Source organism: Aquarana catesbeiana, linkage group LG03 (assembly GCF_042186555.1).
Source record: "Aquarana catesbeiana isolate 2022-GZ linkage group LG03, ASM4218655v1, whole genome shotgun sequence".
Lineage (NCBI taxonomy): Eukaryota > Metazoa > Chordata > Amphibia > Anura > Ranidae > Aquarana > Aquarana catesbeiana.
The window spans coordinates 16,115,614-16,137,109 of NC_133326.1; the positions used below are offsets into that span (position 1 = coordinate 16,115,614).

At 44.4% G+C, this 21,496-nt stretch overlaps 1 protein-coding gene across 2 annotated transcripts in view; it reads right to left on the reverse strand.

The window, feature by feature from the left end:
- SLC24A1 (solute carrier family 24 member 1) overlaps positions 1 to 21,496 on the reverse strand; it is a 107,249-nt gene that overhangs the window by 29,517 nt on the left and 56,236 nt on the right. The window contains exon 5 of one of the 2 annotated variants that reach the window (XM_073618315.1): positions 2,985 to 3,062. The exons of the other annotated variant lie outside the window; for it this stretch is intronic. Within the exon in view, the coding sequence (XP_073474416.1) occupies positions 2,985 to 3,062 (78 nt within the window). The remainder of the gene's footprint in view (positions 1 to 2,984; positions 3,063 to 21,496) is intronic. 2 annotated transcript variants of the gene reach the window in all.

A 21,496-nucleotide genomic window follows, 5' to 3' on the forward strand; every position in this document is an offset into this window, starting at 1 on the left:
ACCCTCTCCCCTCTCCCGCCAGCTGCTGCATCGATGTGTCAGGATGGAGAGCTGGGAAAGGGCCAGTGAATATGTAATTTATCAATCCTTTCATTTTCAGAATGAGGACAGTAAGAGATTGGTACTAATCACTCCTGTGTCCATTCATAACTAAAGCATAGTAAACTGTGTTTACTATGCTTAGGTTTGTGAATGAACAGGACATTCTGTACAGAGCTATTCCTGTCTATTTATTCTGTGCAGCTGAGGCTACAGAGATGGAGATTGAGGGTTGTGTCCTCAACCTCCTTTCTGTCTCAAACGTGAAACATCAGAGGTCTGTTTAGATCCCTGATATTTCACCAAAGCTTCCCAATGGGGCTCCTAAAAAATTTTAAATAAATAATAATAAATAAAATTGTAAAAAAATAAAAATTTATAAAACGGTAAAAAAAATAATAAAAAACTACTGACAACCACTGGTTGCACTTGCAACCGGGCCCTGGCATTCCGCCACCATTGGGGAGTGCCTAAGATGGCAGGAAGGGGGCCCACTGCAGAGCATGTGAAAGGGACCCACTGCGGGACCATGATAAAGGGCCCGACAGGAGTAAAGGGCCCTAGGATCAGTGGGAAGGGCCCGGAGGGAAAGGGCCCAGGCTCAGAGGGAAGGGCCAACAGCTGGGGTCAGAGGGGGCCTTCATGGTTTCTTGCAGCGGGGCCCTGAAGCTTATAGTTATGCCTCTGCTAGCACTTCATTACCACTGATAAGGCTTCTGGCAATGATATGAACCATACTGTTTTCTTTAGGCTCTGACTCTAGTGTTTTCAATGTTTTGGAAAAATGTGGCTTAATTGGTCAAACCAGATAATGCCAGTCCTGCCATGGCAGCAGCCGCTGGAAGTTTTGAAGCAGTAAAGCTTAAACTCTTCATCTTCTCTCCATGTAACTTGACTGCCCCAGAACGTTTCACCAAACAAATGAGCTTAGCTCTACCCCCTGGCTGTTATCGTCGTGCAACAGGTGTCAGTCTCTTAGTTGGGCTCCTGCCAGTCCCATCCACTTGGTATTTGAAAAAGTAAACGCTGGAGTCCATACATAAACCACAGAGTTTATTTATTAAAAATCAAGTAGTCCAGTATGCAGCAGAAAGCTACTTTGTTTTGGCTTTCATAAATAAACTCTGTCAATTATGTTTGGACTCAAACATTGAAATTTTTGACTTTCCCAGTGTCCATAATCTGGAGTATTACCATTTTTCCTTGAGGACTGGATGATCTGCTTCTGATAGAGAAATGAGATGCTTGCTGAGACAAAAGAAAACAAATATCACCTCAATGGTTGCTTAGCCCGTATCGAAGAAGCATAGGTGGACCACCAAGTTGGGGTCACTGCTGTAGACCATTATTGCTCCACCTTCTGTCAATACTCTTACTATAAAACCATCATTTTGGCCAGAAAACATCTCATAGTAGGCTATCTCTCCTCCATTTGAATCACTGGATCAGGAGAACAGACTGGTGGAATCCTCCAGTACTGCTGCAAACCATTCTAATATTCCAATACTTGCTCCACCTTCTAGACAATCACTTTGCCCTGGGCAATACTCATAGAATACTATCTCTCCTCCATGGGAATCAATGGACCAGGATAACAGACTGATGGAACCCTCCAATACTGCTGTAGACCATTCTAATGTTCTAATACTTGCTCCACCATGCGCTAATACTTCTACTATAAAGACCATCGATTTGGCCAGAGAACAGCTCATAGAAGACTATTTCTCCTCCATTGGAATCAGTGGACCAGGAGAACAGACTGATGGAAACCTCCAATACTTCTGCAAATCATTCTAGTATTCCAATACTTGATTCACTTTCTGCTAATACTTTTATTATATAGACCAGGGCTCTCCAAACTTTTTAAACAAAGGGCCAATTTACAGTCCTTTAGACTTTAAGACTTTAGGGGGGCCGGACTGCGGTCAGTGAGAGTAAAAAAAATTACATAGTGTCTGTAGCCCCATCATTGGCATCAGTGGGAGGAATAGTGCCCCATCATTGGCGTCAGTGGAAGGAATAGTGCCCCATATTTGATATCAATGGAAGGAATAGTGCCCCATTGCTGGTGTCAGTGGGAGGAATAGTGCCCCATCATTAGTGTCAGTGGAAGGAATAGTGCCTCATCACTGGTCTCAGTGGAAGGAATAGTACCCCATTGTCGGTGTCGGAATCAGTGGGAGGAATAGTGCCCCATCGTCGGTATCAGTGGAAATAATAGTGCTCCAGTGTCGGAATCAGTGGGAGGGATAGCGCTTCATATTTGTGGGAGGAATTCCCAGGAGCCGGATAAAGGCATGCAAAGGGCCACTGATATAGACCATCACTTTGCCCCGGGCACAGCTCATAGAAGACTATTTCTCCTCCATGGGAACGACCAGGTTGGCGTCACTGTTGTAGACCATTCTAGGGTTCCAAGACTTGCTCCACCTTCTGTTAATAGTTTTACTATAAAGACCATCAAGTTGGCCAGAAAAATGGCTCATAGAAGACTATCTCTCCTCCATAGGAACAAATGGACCAGGAGAACAGACTGGTGGAATCTTCCAATACTGCTGTAAACTATTCTAATATTCCAATACTTGCTCCATCTTCTAGACCAGTGATGGCGAACCTTGGCACCCCAGATGTTTTGGAACTACATTTCCCATGATGCTCATGCACTCTGCAGTGTTGTTGAGCATCATGGGAAATGTAGTTCCAAAACATCTGGGGTGCCAAGGTTCGCCATCTCTCCTCCATGGAAATCAGTGGACCAGGAGAACAGACTGGTGGAATCCTCCGATACTGCTGCTTTAAAGTTTTGGGGGGTCTCTATTGGTATTTTCCAAATGAAGCCCTATTGAGCTACTATCATTTCCCTGGTGACCCCGATATGTTCAGTATGTGTAACGTCAAAAAAAAAAAAAAAAAAAAAGAACCACATGAAAGCCTCCTTTTCTCACCTTTGAGTTTCAGTCCTTTTGCCTCTACCTTGGCCTTGGCCAGGTTGTTCATGATTTCAGCCTTGTCCTTAAACTTTGCTGTAAAGGAGAAAATGAACTTACTGTTCACTCCTACTGTACAAAAATATATAACAAAGCTCTAAACACATCTATAGGTCACATACACATACATGTGCATTCATTCCATCCATATGTATAGAGTACACTGTCTGCGGGTGGGGGCTATGCAAAGGAGACTAAAAGGAAAAATAAAATTGGTGTAATATTAATTGTGACTAACAGGTAGTTATAAAAAGTAAAACAAATTCCCAAATCTATTTTGTTTAAATTGCAAAAAAAGTTATTTAGTTTTTGCCCCTTTGTATCCTTTGTCCAAACCTCCATATACATCTGAGCCCTTTGTAGCCCAAAGCTCTAAAATGCTCAAAAAGCCAAATCCCATACATTCAATGGTCCCTGTTCACATTTAGGTGCCTGTAGGTTAAGGCCTGAATCTGAAAATTTTTGGGGTGTTTTTTGCCCCCACTGACTTAAAAAAACAAATGTGCAAAATGGTGCATTTTTGAGGCACTCTCATAAGGAAAGTCTATGGTGACAAAAATGCACGAACCAGCTCCAAAGAAGTTTCTAAATGGCATTTCATTCCTAAAAAAAAAAAATCACAAAAAAGCCTCAAAATTGCCTACACACGCAACTCCTGAGAGTGAATAGGGGGCTTATTTTTAAGTTCCTCCCCTCAACAGCTCCTTGGTTTTCCCAGGGCCAAATCTGAAAATGTAGATCTTACGTGCAACACCACCTACTGGTGACATCTGGTAGTTCTGAGAGTCCATACAGATATAGTGGTGCTCGGTTTTGCCATTACATCTGAAAGGTGAGACTTGAGTCCATAAAGCAGAGTAATAAGTAAAAATACCTGTATTTTGAAATTGGAGCTTATCGAAAGGAATGGGAGGGAGCTGGGGAAGATTGGGATCTTTCAGAAGTAGCCATAAGAAGCAGCTGGGGCTTTCCTTATAAACGATTGTGATTAGTTAGCAGCTGCATCATTTTTAAAATACTAATGCAACAATAGGAAAACAGCAAAGTTGCTTGAAGCATTGGGGGAGATTTAGTTCAACTGGCGCACTCAGAATCTGGTGCAACTGTGCATGGTAGCCAATCAGCTTCTGACTTCATCTTGTTCAAATAAACTTTGAAAATAAAACCTGGAAGCTGATTGGTTTCTATGCAGAGCTGCACCAGATTTTGCACTCTCCGGTTTTATGAAATCAGCCCCATTGTTTCCAGACCATGTTGCTTTGTAAATGCACACATAGTGCTCATACAGAAAACAGATTCAACGGAAGCAAACATAGCTCATAAATGAATATATTATATATATTATAGCTTGGAGCAGTAAGTTACTGATGGTTACACTTAAATTATGGGTTCTATGGGTTTATTTTTAAAATCTGCAGCACCAATGGTTTGAAGAAGCACTATTGCAGTGTGAAAGGTGTCCCTTTCCATGGTTCTTGTCTTGGTTGGCAGTCATGTATACCAGTTTGTCACAATAAATCTACGTTGGATCGTTTTTGCTGGTGTTTCTTCTTTTTCTGTTACTATCGGTGGCGAGCCATGGCACATTTGGATCCATTACATTGGGATCATCTGGAGCGGCGTTACCTTCTTGGACTTTCGCGGGACTAATGTCACAAGCATTGATTAATAGTCCCCATAATTTGCTAATATGTTTATTTCCTATGATCAGCAGCGCCATCTAGTGGCCATAATAGAGTATTTTTTTCTGAATAACCTAAATCAGGAAAATACCACATTATGGACACTATATGGAGCCAACAATGATAGGAAGTCCACATATTAGACAGATTGTGGTTGATTTACTAAAACCGGAGAGTGCAAAATCTGGTGCAGCTCCACTTAGAAACCAATCAGCTTCCAGGTTTTATTGTCAAAGCTTAACTGAACAAGCTGAAGTGTAGTAGGCTAGATTGGCTACCATGCAGAGCTGCACCAGATTTTGCTCTCTCAAGTTTTAGTAAATCAAACCCATTGCAGGGATTATTTTTGACAGCTGAGCCAATGCATGTGATATTTGTCCAGCAAATTTCTTTATAAATAGAACCCAAAGGCCAAAGATGATTGTAAACTTGACAGATTTAGATAAGAAATTGCGTGAATGCAACTTGCAACATAATGCTGGGCATGCACACCACACGCAGAACTTTGCTACAATCATGCCAGTATGTACCATCCAAACATCAGCCACAATTTGAACAAAAAACGATGTTACAATTTTTATAGCAAACTGTTACAATCTAATGTAAATCTAAAAGCAAAGCCACAAGAAAGCTAGACTGGCCCCCAGAACTTTACAGCAGCAGTATTCCTTAGCGAAGATTCTTGTTTTATTATATATGTAACAAGGAACATAAAGACACATATAGACATAAAAAAAGCTAAATGTTATAATTAATTGTAGCAGGTACAAGTAAAAACACATTTATCGAGGCTTCATGCCACACACATTATCATTTTTCTGTGAGAATTCTTTTTTTTTTTGCATTATGATTATCATGAGGGCATGTTCAGTAAAACACAGCAGGGTTTATTTAAAAAATAAATAAAAAAATTATATATATATATATATATATATTTACATACATACACATACATATATATATATATATATATATATATATATATATATATATATATATATATATATATATATATATATATATACATATATGAGCATTTGGCCAGCTGATGCAAATAATCTCAGTAATGTGTCTAATATGTTCATACAGAAAGGTGGTTTATGGAAAGGAATTTTTGAAAGGCACCATTAGACAAATATATAAATATTAAAATATAATTTTATTAAATACAGTCTTAGGACACTAATAAAAATACATGCAACAGTAAATGCAAAATTTGCACAGGATGATAGGACTTTCTTTATACAAGAAAAAGCTCTAGATCCCAAAAGTTTGTGGGTACCTCTACGCGTTTCGACTCAAGGATCTTTGCCTGAGGTGTTCTCAAGAGCAACAGAGTGAACGGCTGTCGCAATAGTGGAAATGTAGCCTAAAGGTCAAGTAAGTATCACTGTGTGTCTGGTTCTTGGCTGACACCGCTACTAGCATCTCCCCACATCAGATAACCCCTAGGAGAAGCGCTCTCCCAAGGGGGTTACCTTGCGGGTGCGCTCTCGAGTCCAGCATTTGCGTCCATAGACACGAATGCCGGACTCGCCCCCCCCCGGCGCTCGCGTCATTGGATTTGATTGACTACAGCAGGAGCAGGCTGCGCTGCTATCAATCTATCCAATCAGGAGCCGGTACCCCATGGAGAGAGGGAGACCGCGTCTCCGTCCGACAGAAATACGGGGCTCAGGTATGTAAAACAGGGGGGCTGGGGGGCCGGTCACAGCCAGGTGTTTTTTCAGTAGACTATTCACCACCACACCTGAGAGGGAGAGAAGAGCAGTGCCAGGCACCCTGTAACAACAGAGGGCATCATGGATGCTGAATAGGCCACTGCCTCATCAATAGGGATGATCCCGATGTTCAAGTCGAACGTAAGTTTGACTCGAACATCGGGTGCTCATTTGTTCACTGAACAAACAAACATATGGGGCGTTCACGGCAAATTTGAGTGCCACGGAGCGCCCCATAATGCACTGCAAGATTGCAGTGCATTGACGGCTGCTGATTGGCCAGAGCATGCACCTGACCTGCATGCTTTGGCCAATCACAGCGCAATCTGCTGTGAGAGCCATGTTTGGCCAAAGGCACGGTGCCTTTGGCCAATCATGGCTCAGGGGGCTAAGTCCACGCCCCACACTTCATAAGGCTGCTTACACGGCCGCCGTGTAAGCACCCTTATATAGTGTGGGGCATGGACTTGTTATGGTGACGTAACCGAGTGACCCGGCCCCCCTCTGATGTCATGTGATGTCAGAGGGGGCGGTATCATCCTGCTATGTCACCGGGGGGCCCCACCCTTGCCTATATAACAGCTGTCACAACCAAAAGACAGCAGTTGCTGGGAGGCCTCCCACGGAGGCAGATGTTTTGTTTGTTTTTTTTCTATTTTTCGGGTCCGTCGGGTGGCGTGATTGAAGATGGATGGACATTGCTGGACACTTTTTATTTATTTTTTTATTTTTTAATAAAGGAATTGTCAAAAACTGTCTAGTGTGGTTTTTACTTTTTGACACTTTTTTTGGTGAATGGGTAGGGGTGTACCCCTACAATGTACCCGATACCCATTCACATAGGGGGGGGCCGGGATCTGGGGGCCCACTTCCAGATTCCGATAAGCCCCCCACCCGCAGACCCCCACAACCATCAGGCCAGGGTTGTGGGGACGAGGCCCTTATCCCCATCAGCATGGGGACAAGGTGCTTTTGGGGGGGGACCCCAAAGCACCCTCCCCATGTTGAGGGCAAGCAGCCTGGTATGGTTCGGGGGGGCACTCGCTTGTCCTCCCCCCCTTTTCCTGGCCTACCAGGCTGCTTGCTCAAATAAGGGTTTGTTATGGATTTTGGGGGACCCCAGGCCAATTTTTTTTTAAATTTTGGTGTAGAGTTCCCCTTAAAATCCATCACTTCCAGCCAACCATAAGCAGTGGAAGCATCCCCTGCCCCACAGCCACACATATACAGTGGGCATGTCTACGGTATGGGAAACGTCTCCGACACTTATGGTTGGCCATCCACAGTGACAGATTCCCGGAGGGGATAGCTCAGGCTGGTTCAGACTTGTGTCCAAACATGCCTAAGCTCATCTCTGGTCTACAGCAACCAGAGCATTGCACCCGCCGTCCACTGACTGCAGTTGCAAAGCTTTGCAAGCTCAAATGCAAAAATATAATAAATACACATTTTTCCAATATGAGTGCAAAGTATTTTCCCTCCACTTTGACTTAAGGTTTAGGGTTCTTATGATGCAAGTTTTATCTTTATTTTGAGGGGGGGGGGGGTTGTGAGGGGATTTAACTGTGTGAATTTTTTATTTGTACATTTCTCTCGTATTCTTTTTTTTTAAATCTTCATGTTTATACTAAGGCTATAAAGTACTGGCTCACACCGGAATAGTAATGGGTATCTGACTTGTAACAGGATAGAAGCTGGAAATCACGTGAACTCCAGATCATTATGTCTGAGGATTAAATAGATCAGGCTCAGGGTTAGTGGCTGCTGTCCAAGTTTGATGAGATTCTCATTAATCTGGGCACTAATACATCTAACGAAAGGGATGCATAAATGGGCACTGTGTAGAACTTCAAGGTCAGAAAACCATGGGGGTTCTCCTCAATCTGCTTTATGATATGAAAATGTATATCTGCATTATAATATGCAACATTTTCCTTGACTGTATCCTTGTTTACTGCTGCCAAGAGATAGATTTATGTTTAATACGAAGAACTGTTTGGTGATTTTTACAGTACCGAGTTGCACAGCATCTATTGCATCACTCACTCCTATGCCTAGGAATGGCCATGTAAAATAGAATATAGAAGCATTTATATTTAGGGCCTCATGGATATGGACATTTAGCAGCTCCTTTGTGCTGATGAGTAGGGATGAGCTTTATGTTCGGGTCGAACATTGGCCGAATAGCAAACAATTCGGGGTGTTCATGGCAAATTCAAAAGCCGCGGAACACCCTTTAAAAGTCTATGGGAGAAATCAAAAGTGCTAATTTTAAAGGTTAGTATGCATGGTATTGTCATAAAAAGTGTTTGGGGACCCGGGTCCTGCCCCAGGGGACATGTATCAATGCAAAAAAAAGTTTTAAAAGCGGCCATTTTTTCGGGAGCAGTGATTTTAATAATGCTTAAAGTGAAACAATAAAAGTGAAATATTCCTTTAAATTTCGTACCTGAGGGGTGTCTATAGTATGCCTGTAAAGTACCGCATGTTTCCTGTGTTTAGAACAGTCCCAGCACAAAATGGCATTTCTAAAGAAAAAAAGTCAAACTACTCGCCGCTGTAATGAGTTGTCGGGTCTCGGAAATACAGATAAAAGTCATTGAAAAAAATGCCATGGGATTCCCCCACAGTCCATTACCAAGCCCTTTGGGTCTGGTATGAATATTAAGGGGAACCCCGAACCAAAATTTAAAAAAAAAATTGCGTGGGGGTCCCCCCAAATTCCATACCAGGCCCTTCAGGTCTGGTATGGATATTAAGGGGAAACCCTTGCCAAATTTTTTTAAAAAATGGTGTGGGGGTCCCCCCAAAAATCCATACCAGACCCTTATTCGAGCACACAACCTGGCAGGCCGCAGGAAAAGAGGGGGGACGAGAGAGCGCCCCCCCCCCAAACCTTACCAGGCCACATGCCCTCAAAATGGGGAGGGTGCTTTGGGGTAGCCCCCCAAAGCACCTTGTCCCCATGTTGATGGGGACAAGGGCCTCATCCCCACAACCCTTGCCTGTGGTTGTGGGGGTCTGCAGGCGGGGGGCTTATCGGAATCTGGAAGCCCCCTTTAACAAGGGGACCCCCAGATCCCGGCCTCCTCCCCTGTGTGAAATGGTAACGGGGTACAAATGTACCCCTACCATTTCACAAAAAAGTGTCAAAATGGTAAAAATGACATGACACGGCTTGGGGACAAGTCCTTTATTAAAAAATAAAAAATTTAAAACTGTCCCACAAAGTCTTCTTCTTCTCTTGCTCCACTGACGGACCGAAAAAGAAAAAAAAAAGCCTTTTAAATTACTTTTTTTTCCCTTTAGAAATGTCATTTTGTGCAGGGACTGTTGTAAACACGGGAAACGTGCCACTTTACAGGCATACTATAGACACCCCCCAGGTATGAAATTTAAAGGAATATTTCACTTTTATTGTTTCACTTTAAGCATTATTAAAATCACTGCTCCCGAAAAAACGGCCGTTTTTAAAACTTTTTTTTGCATTGATACATGACCCCTGGGGCAGGACCCGGGTCCCCAAACACTTTTTATGACAATAACTTGTATATTAGCCTTTAAAATTAGCACTTTTGATTGTTCATGTTCATGTCCCATAGACTTTAACGGTGTTCGCGTGTTCAAGCAAATTTTTTGCCTGTTTGCATGTTCTGCTGCGTACCGAACCCGGGGGGGTGTTCGGCTCATCCCTATTGGCAAGGTGTTCATTAAGATCATACAATGAAGGCTGCAGAAACATTGTGAGCAGACCAGTCAAGAAGAGCAAGAAGGATTTAGGCCACATTGGGGTTACATCTATCAAATATTCACCGTTCACCAACTGGCAGGGGAAAGGATCAGGTGTGGAAAGGAACCATCAGTGTCTTCAATTACTTCAAATTCACATTCCACTTTGTTCGCTGGTCCGTCCTGTGGGGATGGCCCCTTCCTGTTCCAAAATGACTGCCCACCAGTGCACAAAGCAAGGTCCATAAAGACATGGATGAGCAAGTTTTTTTTTTTGCTATGTGTTGTGCTGCTCTCTTCCTCCAACCTCTAAGCATGCTGTATATGTAATAGTTAGTGTTGCATTGTCAATGAAGTCATTGACAGAAGCAGAGCTGAAAGCCAGCTAGGTTTTTTCTTCTAACATTTGGACTAGTCAACAGGCTCTAACTTTCCGTTATCACACCCAAAAGCAAACATTTATTATATTGCAACTTAACCAAATTCTTAGATGTGATGGCTAAGAAAGAAATCTAATGGGTAACAGGGGTGAGATGTGATGGCTGTATTTCCTTTTTTAGGCTTTCTTCTATTTTTATCTGGTGATCCAGCCAGTAAGCCTGTTGTTTTTCAAAAGCGCAAGCTCTCCATCAGAATGTATCAGTTTACATGGATGAGGCAAACCATTTAACACTGGCAGGGGTGATTAAAATGATCAGCTTTTATTTCATTATTTATGACCTTGACTACTGCAACTCTCTCCTTAATGGCCTACCCTACCCTTACGCAGGCTCCTCCCCCCTTCAGTCTATTATAAATGCTGCTGCTAGATTAATACACCTCACTAATCGACTGCTGCCCCTCTCTGCCAATCTCTTCACTGGCTTCCCCTCCCCCACCGTATAAAATTCAAAATGCTAACCAAAACCTACAAGGCCATCCACAACATCGCCCCCATCTACATCACCAACCTCATCTACAGATATCGCCCAAATCGCCCCCTCCGCTCCTCCCAGGACCTCCTGCTCTCTAGCTCCCTTGTTACCTCCTCCCATGCTCGCCTTCAGGACTTCTCCAGAGCCTCTCCCATCCTCTGGAACCCCCTGCCCCGGTATATCCGATCAGCCCCTAACCTGTCCACATTTAGGAGATCCCTGAATGCTCACTTATTCAGGGAAGCCTATCCCACACCCACCTAAGAACTGTCTCCGAGCCACCCCCATCAAATCATTCCCCGCATCTATTACCTTTTGTACCACCACCCCCTCCCTTTAGAATGTAAGCTCTACGAGCCGGGCCCTCCTGTACCTTCTGTATTGAACTTTTCTGTAATTGTACTGTCCCCTCTCTACATTGTAAAGCACTGCGTAAACTGTTGGCGCTATATAAATCGTGTATAATAATAATAAAAAAATAATAATTTATGTAAAACCGTTATCCCAAAAGTAAAAAAAAGAACAAAAAACTGTTTGCTGTAACTGATTATGAAATGAGAGCTGAAGTATGGCTTCAATTAGTTAGTGTATTTAAATCTGCTAGTACAGCTAACACTTTCCTCCCCCTAGACTGACAATTCTGCTGTCTGCTGTGCCTCCTGTGCTCATTCATCCAAAGTTGTGTCTTACTAATACAGGAGGTGTGTTACCGGCCAGATCACCAGGTGAAAACAGAGGGGGAAGAAAAGCCAAAGAAAAGAAAACGAATGCAGCCACCGCACCTAATGATTGGTAAGCTGCAATATATTAAATTTTTGGTTTGGGGTTTAATACTGCTTTAAGATCCATAGACAGCTGATTAGGCATTGACTTCAGCTGAACAATTGCTTGACAAATCTCAGCAATCATTTGATCCTTCTCCAAGTCAATACAAAGTTGCTTTGAGGGACAACAAGTAGTGCCTATTATAGGGAGCTATGACAGGAAAAAATGGTTTAGACACTGCATTAGGCCTGGTTCACACTGATGCGTTGTGATTTTGTTCCGTTTTCTGTCTTTTTTTGAGGTGCGAATTTACCGCGATTTTACAGCGAATTTCAGGAGTTGGACATAGCTGCAATTGATAGTCTAGCCAATGGAATCAATGTAAAAAAAAAAAAAGGTCTTAACTTACTGTGTACTTCCTGGTTTTGGTGGAGAGTAGTGTGGTGGAATTCGCACATATGTGAACCATCAATGCGATTCAAGAACGATTTACATTGATGTCTATGGAGACTAAATTCGCAACGCAACGCAGTAAACTCGCACAAGACCCATTTTTTAATCGCATCGCATTCGTAGAGGAATCGCAACGCATGTATGTGAACAACCGTCATTGAAAACAATGACTTTAGGGATGACATGCGAATTTAAAGTGTTTTTGACGCATCGCATTCGTCATGAACTTGCATCAGTGTGAACCGGGCCTTAGTGTTATTGTGCAGATATCCTTCACTTTATGTGTAGCAAAGATGGGTTAGGAGACATTAACTGACCTGAGCTTCATTACAGAAGAAAATACTCAGCACTGCAAAAACATCCAGAGCCATATATATATATATATATATATATATATATATATATATATATATACTGTAGCAGGGCGAGCCGTGTGTGATAAGGCAGTTTAGGCCAGATTTTAAAGGACGCAAGCACACTAATGGCACAGGTGTATGCTGGCTTCATATGGGAGACAGAATTAGAGGTCCAGGCTGCACCCTCCCAAAGGGGGTCAGCGTGTGAAGGAAGCAGTGAGAGGTGCACGTCTGTACCGTGCTGTCCAGGTCAGGACACACCAAGGCCCGGGCCTGAGAGAGTCCATGAGGGACAAAGCAGCAGGGAGCTGCAAGGAAAGACACAGAGCTAAGGTGCAGCTTCTGTGCACAAACCCCGGGACATGTTTGATGATCAGGAGGATCAAAAGGTACTAATGGTCAGGAGGACCAAGAGATACTAATCTGAGCAGTAAAGCTGCCAAGAGGCTGAGCATTATGTTTTGTTCATATTGGTGGTAAGAAAGCCCAGCGTAGGAAGACATACCTGTATGAACATTACTTTCTTTGAAACAAAAGTCGGCAGGAAGACCCTGAAAACTACTTCTGGCGTCGAGCAAAAGTTGGCAGGAAGACCCTGAAAACTACTTCTGGCATGGAGTAAACTCACTGTTTTGGCACTACCATTGATCTATAAAACCCCAACTTATCACAATATATAACACAAGGTTGTGGTCCTCAGGATCACCCCACCAAAGGGGTCACAGGAACAGGGTGGCTACACTGTGCAGACCAAGCAGAGGTTGATGCGGGTGGCAGGCAAGGAAGAAGTCGATGTCCAGGCAGAGGGCGAGGCAGGTGGCATGGAAGGGAATAGTCATTGTCCAGACAGAGGTCAAGGCAGGCAAGAGAATAGTCACTGTCCGGGCAGAGGTTGAGGCAGGCAACCAGATAAAGAGTACTCGGTGTTCAGACAGAGGTCAAGGCAAGCAGTACGCAAGAGGATAACAGAAACGGGTAACAGGGGCAGATAACATGAGCACAGTCAGGCAATCTGGGTCAGCAATGGGCAAGGTAGGAGCAACAGTAATCTCACACATTTGGCAGCTGGCAAAAAGACACAATGCAGACCATAAGGGAAGATGTTTAAATACCCTCCAAAGCCTATATGTACGTCCAGCATCGGGAAGGCACGCCCATGCTTACGTGCTCAACCAGACAGATCTTAGAAGCCACAGTCCAACACACCGCATGCGGACAGGACAAACCAGACCCCTGGATGAACAGATGTAAACCTTGGTGTGTCCCACTCACTATCTTTTGTGACATCAGTTTATATGACATCTACGTAACCAGCAATTTAAAACAAGAGTTTTTTAGAGTAAGAATGGTTAAATTGTGGAATGCCTTAGACCTCATTTACATTGACAGCCAAGGGTGGTAGAAATGGGCGGGTGAGTGGTGGTTTTACCACCCCCCTCCCTTCCCATCCCCCTCCACCTCCCTTCCCGACCACCCAGTCACAAGTTAACATGGCCAACATTTATGTTAGTATACACCTCTGTGGTTGCGGTGCAGCAAAGCTTATACAACAGGTTTCATATGGCAGGCAGTACAGCCGCCAATCACAACTTATTATCAAGTGAGTGAGTAGTAATCGCTCATGAAATGATCACCCTGGACACGGAAGGTATGTTCCCAGGACCAATCACTCACAGGTGACCGCTCTATGAGTGATTACATGTGAGTAGCCAAAATGTAGAATTCACCTCCGTAACATCTCAAAAATTTGCCCCTTTTTAATAAATGAAACCACCAAGCTCCTCATTCACTCCCTTGTTATCTCTCACCTTGACTATTGCAACTCCCTTTTCATTGGCCTGCAACTCCATAGGCTCCTCCCCTCTTCAGTCTATCATGAATGCTGCTGCCAGACTTATCCACCTTACCAACCGCTCAGTGTCTGCCAACCCTCTCCTCCAATCCCTACACTGGCTCCCAATCACCCAGCGAATTAAATTCAAAATACTAACCACAACATACAAAGCCATTCACAACTCTGCCCCGAGCTACATCACCAACCTTGTCTCCAAATATCACCCAAATCGTCCTCTCCGCTCTTCTGAAGACCTCCTACTCTCAAGTTCTCTCGTCTCCTCCTTCCGCGCTCGTCTCCAGAGCCTCTCCCATCCTCTGGAACTCACTACCTCCACCTGTCCGGCTATCCCCTACTCTTGCTACCTTCAGGCGTTCTCTAAAAACCCACCTCTTCAGGAAAGCCTATCACATCTCCAACTAATCTCCTACCACTTCCATCAGCTCATTCCCCAAGGTTACAACCTTTTGAACCACCTGCCCCACCCTATTAGATTGTAAGCTCTTCTGAGCAGGGCCCTCTTAATCCTCTTGTATTTTATTGTATTATAACTGTATTGTCTCCTTTTTATATTGTAAAGCGCTGCATAAACTGTTGGCGCTATATAAATCCTGTATAATAATAATAATAATAATAATTATCTGCGGGAGCCAGCAGCCATGGCCTGTATCCTATGAGTACAATAAGCCCCAGCTGCTTTGCATTTCTGTATCCCCTATTATCCAGCACTCTGCTCCACCTTCATCCAGGGCTGCCATTATAAATCAAACAGAGGATGCAGGCCAATTGTAAAATGCTTAAGGGCTAGTTTACTCTTGCTTCAAAATAAGGCTTTAGACACGCTTTGTTTAGGCTCTCTGAACGCCAGTCAAAGCCCCGTCACTAAATAAAATAGTTAGCTTACAGTCCTGTTTACACCTTGCTTTTGCTTGGTGCTTGGATATGGCATCGGTGAACCTTTGGTGGGGCTTTGATGAAACTTTGTTGGGGCTTCGTTGAGGCTTTGGTGAGGCTTCGGTGGGGCTTCAAGCGAGCTTTGCCATAGACTTCTATGGAGGCTTTGAAGACGCTTTGAAGCACAACTAAAGGGACATGGGGTATAATCTTTGAAGCAAAGCCAAAGCAAAGCAAAAGCAAGGTGTAAACAGGACTGTAAGCAAACCATTTTATTTAGTAACAGGAGCTTTGACTGGCGTTCAGAGAACTTTAACAAAGCCTGTCCGAAGCCTTGTTTTTAAGCAAAGTGTAAACCAGCCAGTAATGTGCGTTGAAGCCGAAGCAACTGTAAATGAGCCCTAAGGGTAACATAAAGCAAACTAAAATTACATCAAACATTCCAGCAAGCCTGCAGAAATGTAAAAATCCAAGCAGAGTTTGCCCCATCCCCACCGCAGTTTCCATCAGGACACACCCCCTCCCTGACAGGTCTGGGGCATTCTGGGAGATGCAGTCAGAGAAGGGCTGTCCAGGGATTGAAGGATAAGTGACTCTGGTCCAGCCACCTTGGTATGCCCATGCCTCTGGGGACATAGCCAGAGATGCTTGTTTCCTGGGTACAGACCACTCAAAACAGGGACTGTCGCCAGGAAATGGGGATGAATGGCAACTATACTGTTATACTCCATACATAATTGCAATACAATTTTTATCTTTCTTGATCAATTTTTATCTTTACTGTAATTTAATTTAATGCATTGTTACTTGTGTCTTGCATTTTAGAAAGCTTCAACCCCCCCCCCCTCCCCCCAAGATGTGTGGGTATTATGTGTCAGCAAAAATGAAGCACTAATCTGCATGCTCACACCTCTGAAAATAAATTCCCTTTGCAAGCCAAAATTCACCCTAAGCAAGAATTCCGCCTCCTTCCAGTACAAATCCCCCCTGCTTAAATCCCCCCTTCCAGCACAAATCTTTGCCTCCCTCAATCCCTCCTCCCAGCTGAAATCTTCTCTCCTCCCAAAATCACCCCTCCCCCAGCACAAATCCCTTCCCCCCCAAATCCCCCCCCCCACCCCCCGCTAGCACAAATCCTCTACCCCTCAAATTTCTACTCTTAGCACAAATCCTTTTTGCCCCTCCAAATCCCCCCTCCCAGCAAAACCTCCCAGCAAAAATCCCCCCGCCTAGCACGAATACTCCACACCAATTTCCTTTCCTAGCACAACCCCCCCTCCTCCCCAAATCACCCACCCCACATGGAGTGCTGCAGTGGCATGGGGGAGGAGCTGGAAGAGGGGAGAGAGTACAGGCAGCACCTCAGCCTGACTCTCTCTCCAAACTTGGCTTGTCATCTCCAGCGCTAAGCTGACAGGAGTAGTGATGCTGCTGTCACTACTACTCTGTCTGCTCATAGCAGCAGGAACTCTCTGTGTTCCCCCCCTTCACATGACACCACCATGCCTGGGACAGCCACCCCTCCTGCTAGGGTTTCCACCATTCTGTCCGGGCAAACCCGGACAGGTGGCCACCCCAGCAAATCTCCCCCCCTCCCTCACCTCTCTGCAGTAGCAATTGGCAGAAGTGACACAATTATGTCACATCCGCCCAGCGCTGCCGCTGAGGAGCATGGGCGGCACTGGGGGAAGGTAAGGACCGCCCGCACTGATGTGAAATCAGTGCGGCCGGTCATTGCGGAACCACAGGGCTGCCTGTAACAGGCACAGGGCACACACTCCGCGGCCCCCTCCGGACCGGCTCCAGCCCAAAGGGGGTCATGGAGTGTGTGCCCTGTGCGCTGCCCTGCGGTTTCAAAATGACTGGCCGCACTGAATTCACATCAGTGCGGCCGCTCATTAAAGGTTGCCACCCGGTCCCGGCTGAGTCGGGTGTCTGGGTTTCAGACGGCCTGAAACCCGGGCACCTGACTCAAAACCCGAACTGTCCAGGTGAAACACGGACGGGTGGCAACCCTACCTCCTGCCCTCCCCCTCTTTGGTCCAGCCATAGTGTGCCTAGTCATCTGTCCTTCATATTATGATCAAAAGTGTCCACAGTACAATCCACATCTGTTAATCTAGTTGTGTATGCCAGACACTTCTTCTAGTCACTAGACAAGACAATTATACTAATTGGGCTGTACAGCCGCTGATACCTCCTTATATTCTCCTTTATTTCTCTAGGAGGAATGCTAAATGTATGACCTGATTTGGTTGCATTTATTTTTCTTCATGCGAACACATAATATTGTACCGATGCTCTGTGGATTTTAGTTCTTTATATCACTGGTAAGTGGGGACCATCTGTTTAGTTCTCACTCCATAACCCGGCACACTAACATAATAGCAATTTATCTACTTAGCTTCAATCTCTTTTAAACTATACTTGAATGCCAAAGAGATAATCCATTTACAGCAAGTAGGCCATTGCAGGACAGAAGTGAGGCAGATATACAAGATACAATCACAGTATAGCGTAGCGATTCACAGTGTGGTTTTTAGAGTTTAATGCAATTATGTATGATCATAATATACCGTCTGTAAGTAAGACGTCTGCTATCACAGGTTTGCTATTGTTTTTCAGATGCACAAAGAATGAAGTCAATTGAATCATCATCCTTGGCCATCAAAGTAATTAGCTTGTAACAGCAAACATTTACAAGTGTAGCGCTGACAGATTTTTGATCAGGCGCTTATATGTAAATTTAGTGGGTTATCTGTTCTGTACATAGTTCAGAATTACTCTATGGTTAAATTAGCCTCTGTTCCAGCATTGGCTGTGTTGTGTGCAGTTTCACACTGTCGCCTGTAGGATTCAGTGTTGAAAGGCAACAAGTTGAAGTATATTGAGCATAGCAGTGGACCACCTTCTTTCCCAGAGGTAACTCGGCAGAGGTGGTCCACTGCTATGCATTCTGGGAGAGAGTATTTATGGAACAGATGTCATGTGCTAGGAGTCAGTTCTACCTCGTGGCCCTCCAGGCCGGAGGGCTGCGTTGCCGCAGCCGTGCAAGTAGGCCCAGAAGCCTGTCTGGGGCCTACTATTACAGAGATGGTCCTGTGCTGTCTGTCCTGCGGGAAGAAGCCAAGCAATTGAGAAGACCCGGGGGAGAACCCATCTTGGAGAGGAACCGTGCGGAAGGCTGGTGTCTCAAGAGGGGCCTGGTGACTCAATTAGAGGATGCATCCTAATCTAATCTACCGCACAAGTACTGCCGGGTCGGCTTAAAGGTTCTGGTACTGTGTTGCTGTTCATCTAAAACTACTACGTCCTGTGGCAGAGGATCGTACAGTTATATTGTTCTTCTCAAGTCTGTGGCAGAGACTTTTTGTTCGTGCTACGCTCCGGCTGCTAGGTCAGTGAGAGAGACCTATCCGGGTGGGCAAAGATTTAATCTTGGACTGAAGGTATATTCGTCCCCAAGATTTCAATTCCTCAGTGATCTAAAGAAAAGGTATTTGAAACTTTCCTGCAACTCCTCTTCTACCTCTTTACTGCTACTTCTTCAAGTTATTTCTCATTAAAGCATTGGAAAAGTACTAAAGTGACTGGTGCTTACATTGTTGGATACAAAGCTCAACATGGACTCTAAGTTCTGATAAACTACAGGTAAAGGGGTGACGGTAACAGCCCGATTAAAATCAGCAGCTCCTTCGGGGGTTAGTGCTACACAAGTTTCCTCTAAGCACATTCATATTTGAAATTCCATTTACATTATCATTGAAAAGAATGTCATTGTCCGCACCGACGTTATCAACTATCCCCCTTTACAAGGCCACATATTCCAGTAGAGGTGGGTTTCATAAATTTGATAAAGTCTGGGGTAGGTGGCTTTCCTCATCTTCCACTACTTCGGATTGATATGTTGTTGGAACCCAGACTTCATGCGCTTTACGTCCACATCCAGGTGGGCTGTCATGTGCCTTTATACTGAGGATTGGCTTCCATTCTGGCCACTCTACCATACAGGCCTGTTTGGTGGAGTGCTGCAGAGATGGTTGTTCTTCTGGAAGGTTCTCCTCTCTCGACAGAGAAACACTGAAGCTCTTTCAGAGTGACCATCGGGTTCCTGGTCACCTCCCTGACTAACGCCCTTCACGCCTGATCGCTCGGTTTGGCCACTCTAGGAAGAGTCCTGGTGGTTCCAAACTTCTTCCATTTACGGATGATGGAGGCCACTGTGCTCATTGAGACCTTCAATGCTGCAGAAATGTTTCTGTACCCTTCCCCAGATCTGTACCTCCATACAATTCTGAGTCGGAGGTCTACAGACAATTCCTTGGACTTGATGGTTTGTGCTCTGACATGCACTGTTAACTGTGGGACCTTTATATAGACAGGTGTGTGCCTTTCTAAATCATGTCCAATCAACTGAATTTACCACAGGTGGACTCCAATCATATTGTAAAAACATCTCAAGGACGATCAGTGGAAACAGGAGGCACCTGAGCCCAATTTTGAGTGCCATGGCAAAGGCTGTGAATACTTATGTACATGAGATTTTTTTCGTCTTTTTATTTTCAATAAATTTGCAAAGATTTCAAACAAACTCATTTCACGTTATCATTATGGGGGATTGTTTGTAGAATTTTGAGGAAAATAATGAATTTAATCCATTTTGGAATAAGGCTGTAACATAACAAAATGTAGAAAAAGTGAAGCGATGTGAATACTTTCCAGATGCACTGTATATATATATATATATATATATATACTCCCATTTCTCTGAGGATTGCAGCAATTTATAGGCCTCCAGGACCGGTATCGCGCTTCATTGATGACTTTGCTGCCTGGCTACCCTACTTTCTCTCCTCTGAAATACCCACCATTATTCTTGGTGACTTTAACATTCCTGTCAATGTCAACAGCCCAACTACAGCTAAACTTCTCAACTTAACCTCATCTTTTGACCTAACCCAATGGACACATACTTCCACTCACTCCAATGGTAATACCCTTGACCTTGTATTCTCCCATCTCTGCAACCCTGGCAACCTCACCAACACCCCCTTTCCTCTATCTGATCACAACCTCATTACTTTCACTGTATCCTTGCCTCCAACCACCCATCCCTCCAAGCAGCAAACAATTACTTGTAGAAACCTTCGCCACTTTAACCCTTCTCTTCTCTATTCTGCTACTGACAACCTATATGACATAATCTCTCCCCTGTCCTGTCCTGACCTGGCCACTTCTGTCTACAACAGTTCACTCTCATCATCACTAGATGCACTTGCTCCCCTAACCACACGCAGAATTAGGCCCCGACCGTTACAACCCTGGCAAACTGACAACACTAGAAATCTCAAGAGACATTGCCGTGCTCTTGAACGACTGTGGCGTAAAACCAAATGCCTGCAAGATTTCACCCTATATAAATCTGCCCTTCTAAAATACAATTCATGCCTCCATGCTGCCAAACAAGCCTACTTTGTCTCTCTTATTAATTCCTTGTCATCCAGTCCCCGTCGGCTCTTCTCAACCTTTAACTCTCTGCTTCGTCCACCACCCCCTCTACCCACTAACTCACTCACTGCCCAAGAGATTGCCAATCACTTCAAAGACAAGATCAATGCAATTCGTGAGGACATCTCCACTGTGCGTACATCTTCCCCACCCATCATACCTTGCCCAGCAGCACATTCAACCCTCTCCTCTTTTGAATTGGCTACTACGGAAGAGGTTACAAAAATTTTCTTGAATGCCCACCTAACCAATTGTCCCTTGGATCCTGTTCCCTCACAACTACTACGGTCACCCTCTTCTTCTATCCTATGCTCCCTCACCCACATCTTCAATCTCTCCCTTTCTAGTGGCATTTTCCCCTCCCCTCTAAAACATGCACAGATCACTCCCATTCTTAAAAAGCCCTCACTGGACCCTACCGACCTGAACAACTTAAGACCCATCTCATTACTCCCATTCACCTCTAAACTTCTAGAACGCTTAGTCTACAACCGTCTTAGCTCCTACCTCAATGAAAATAACCTTCTTGACCCCTTACAGTCTGGCTTTCGCTCGCAGCACTCCACGGAAACTACCTTACTAAAACTCACTAACGATTTACTAACTGCTAAAAC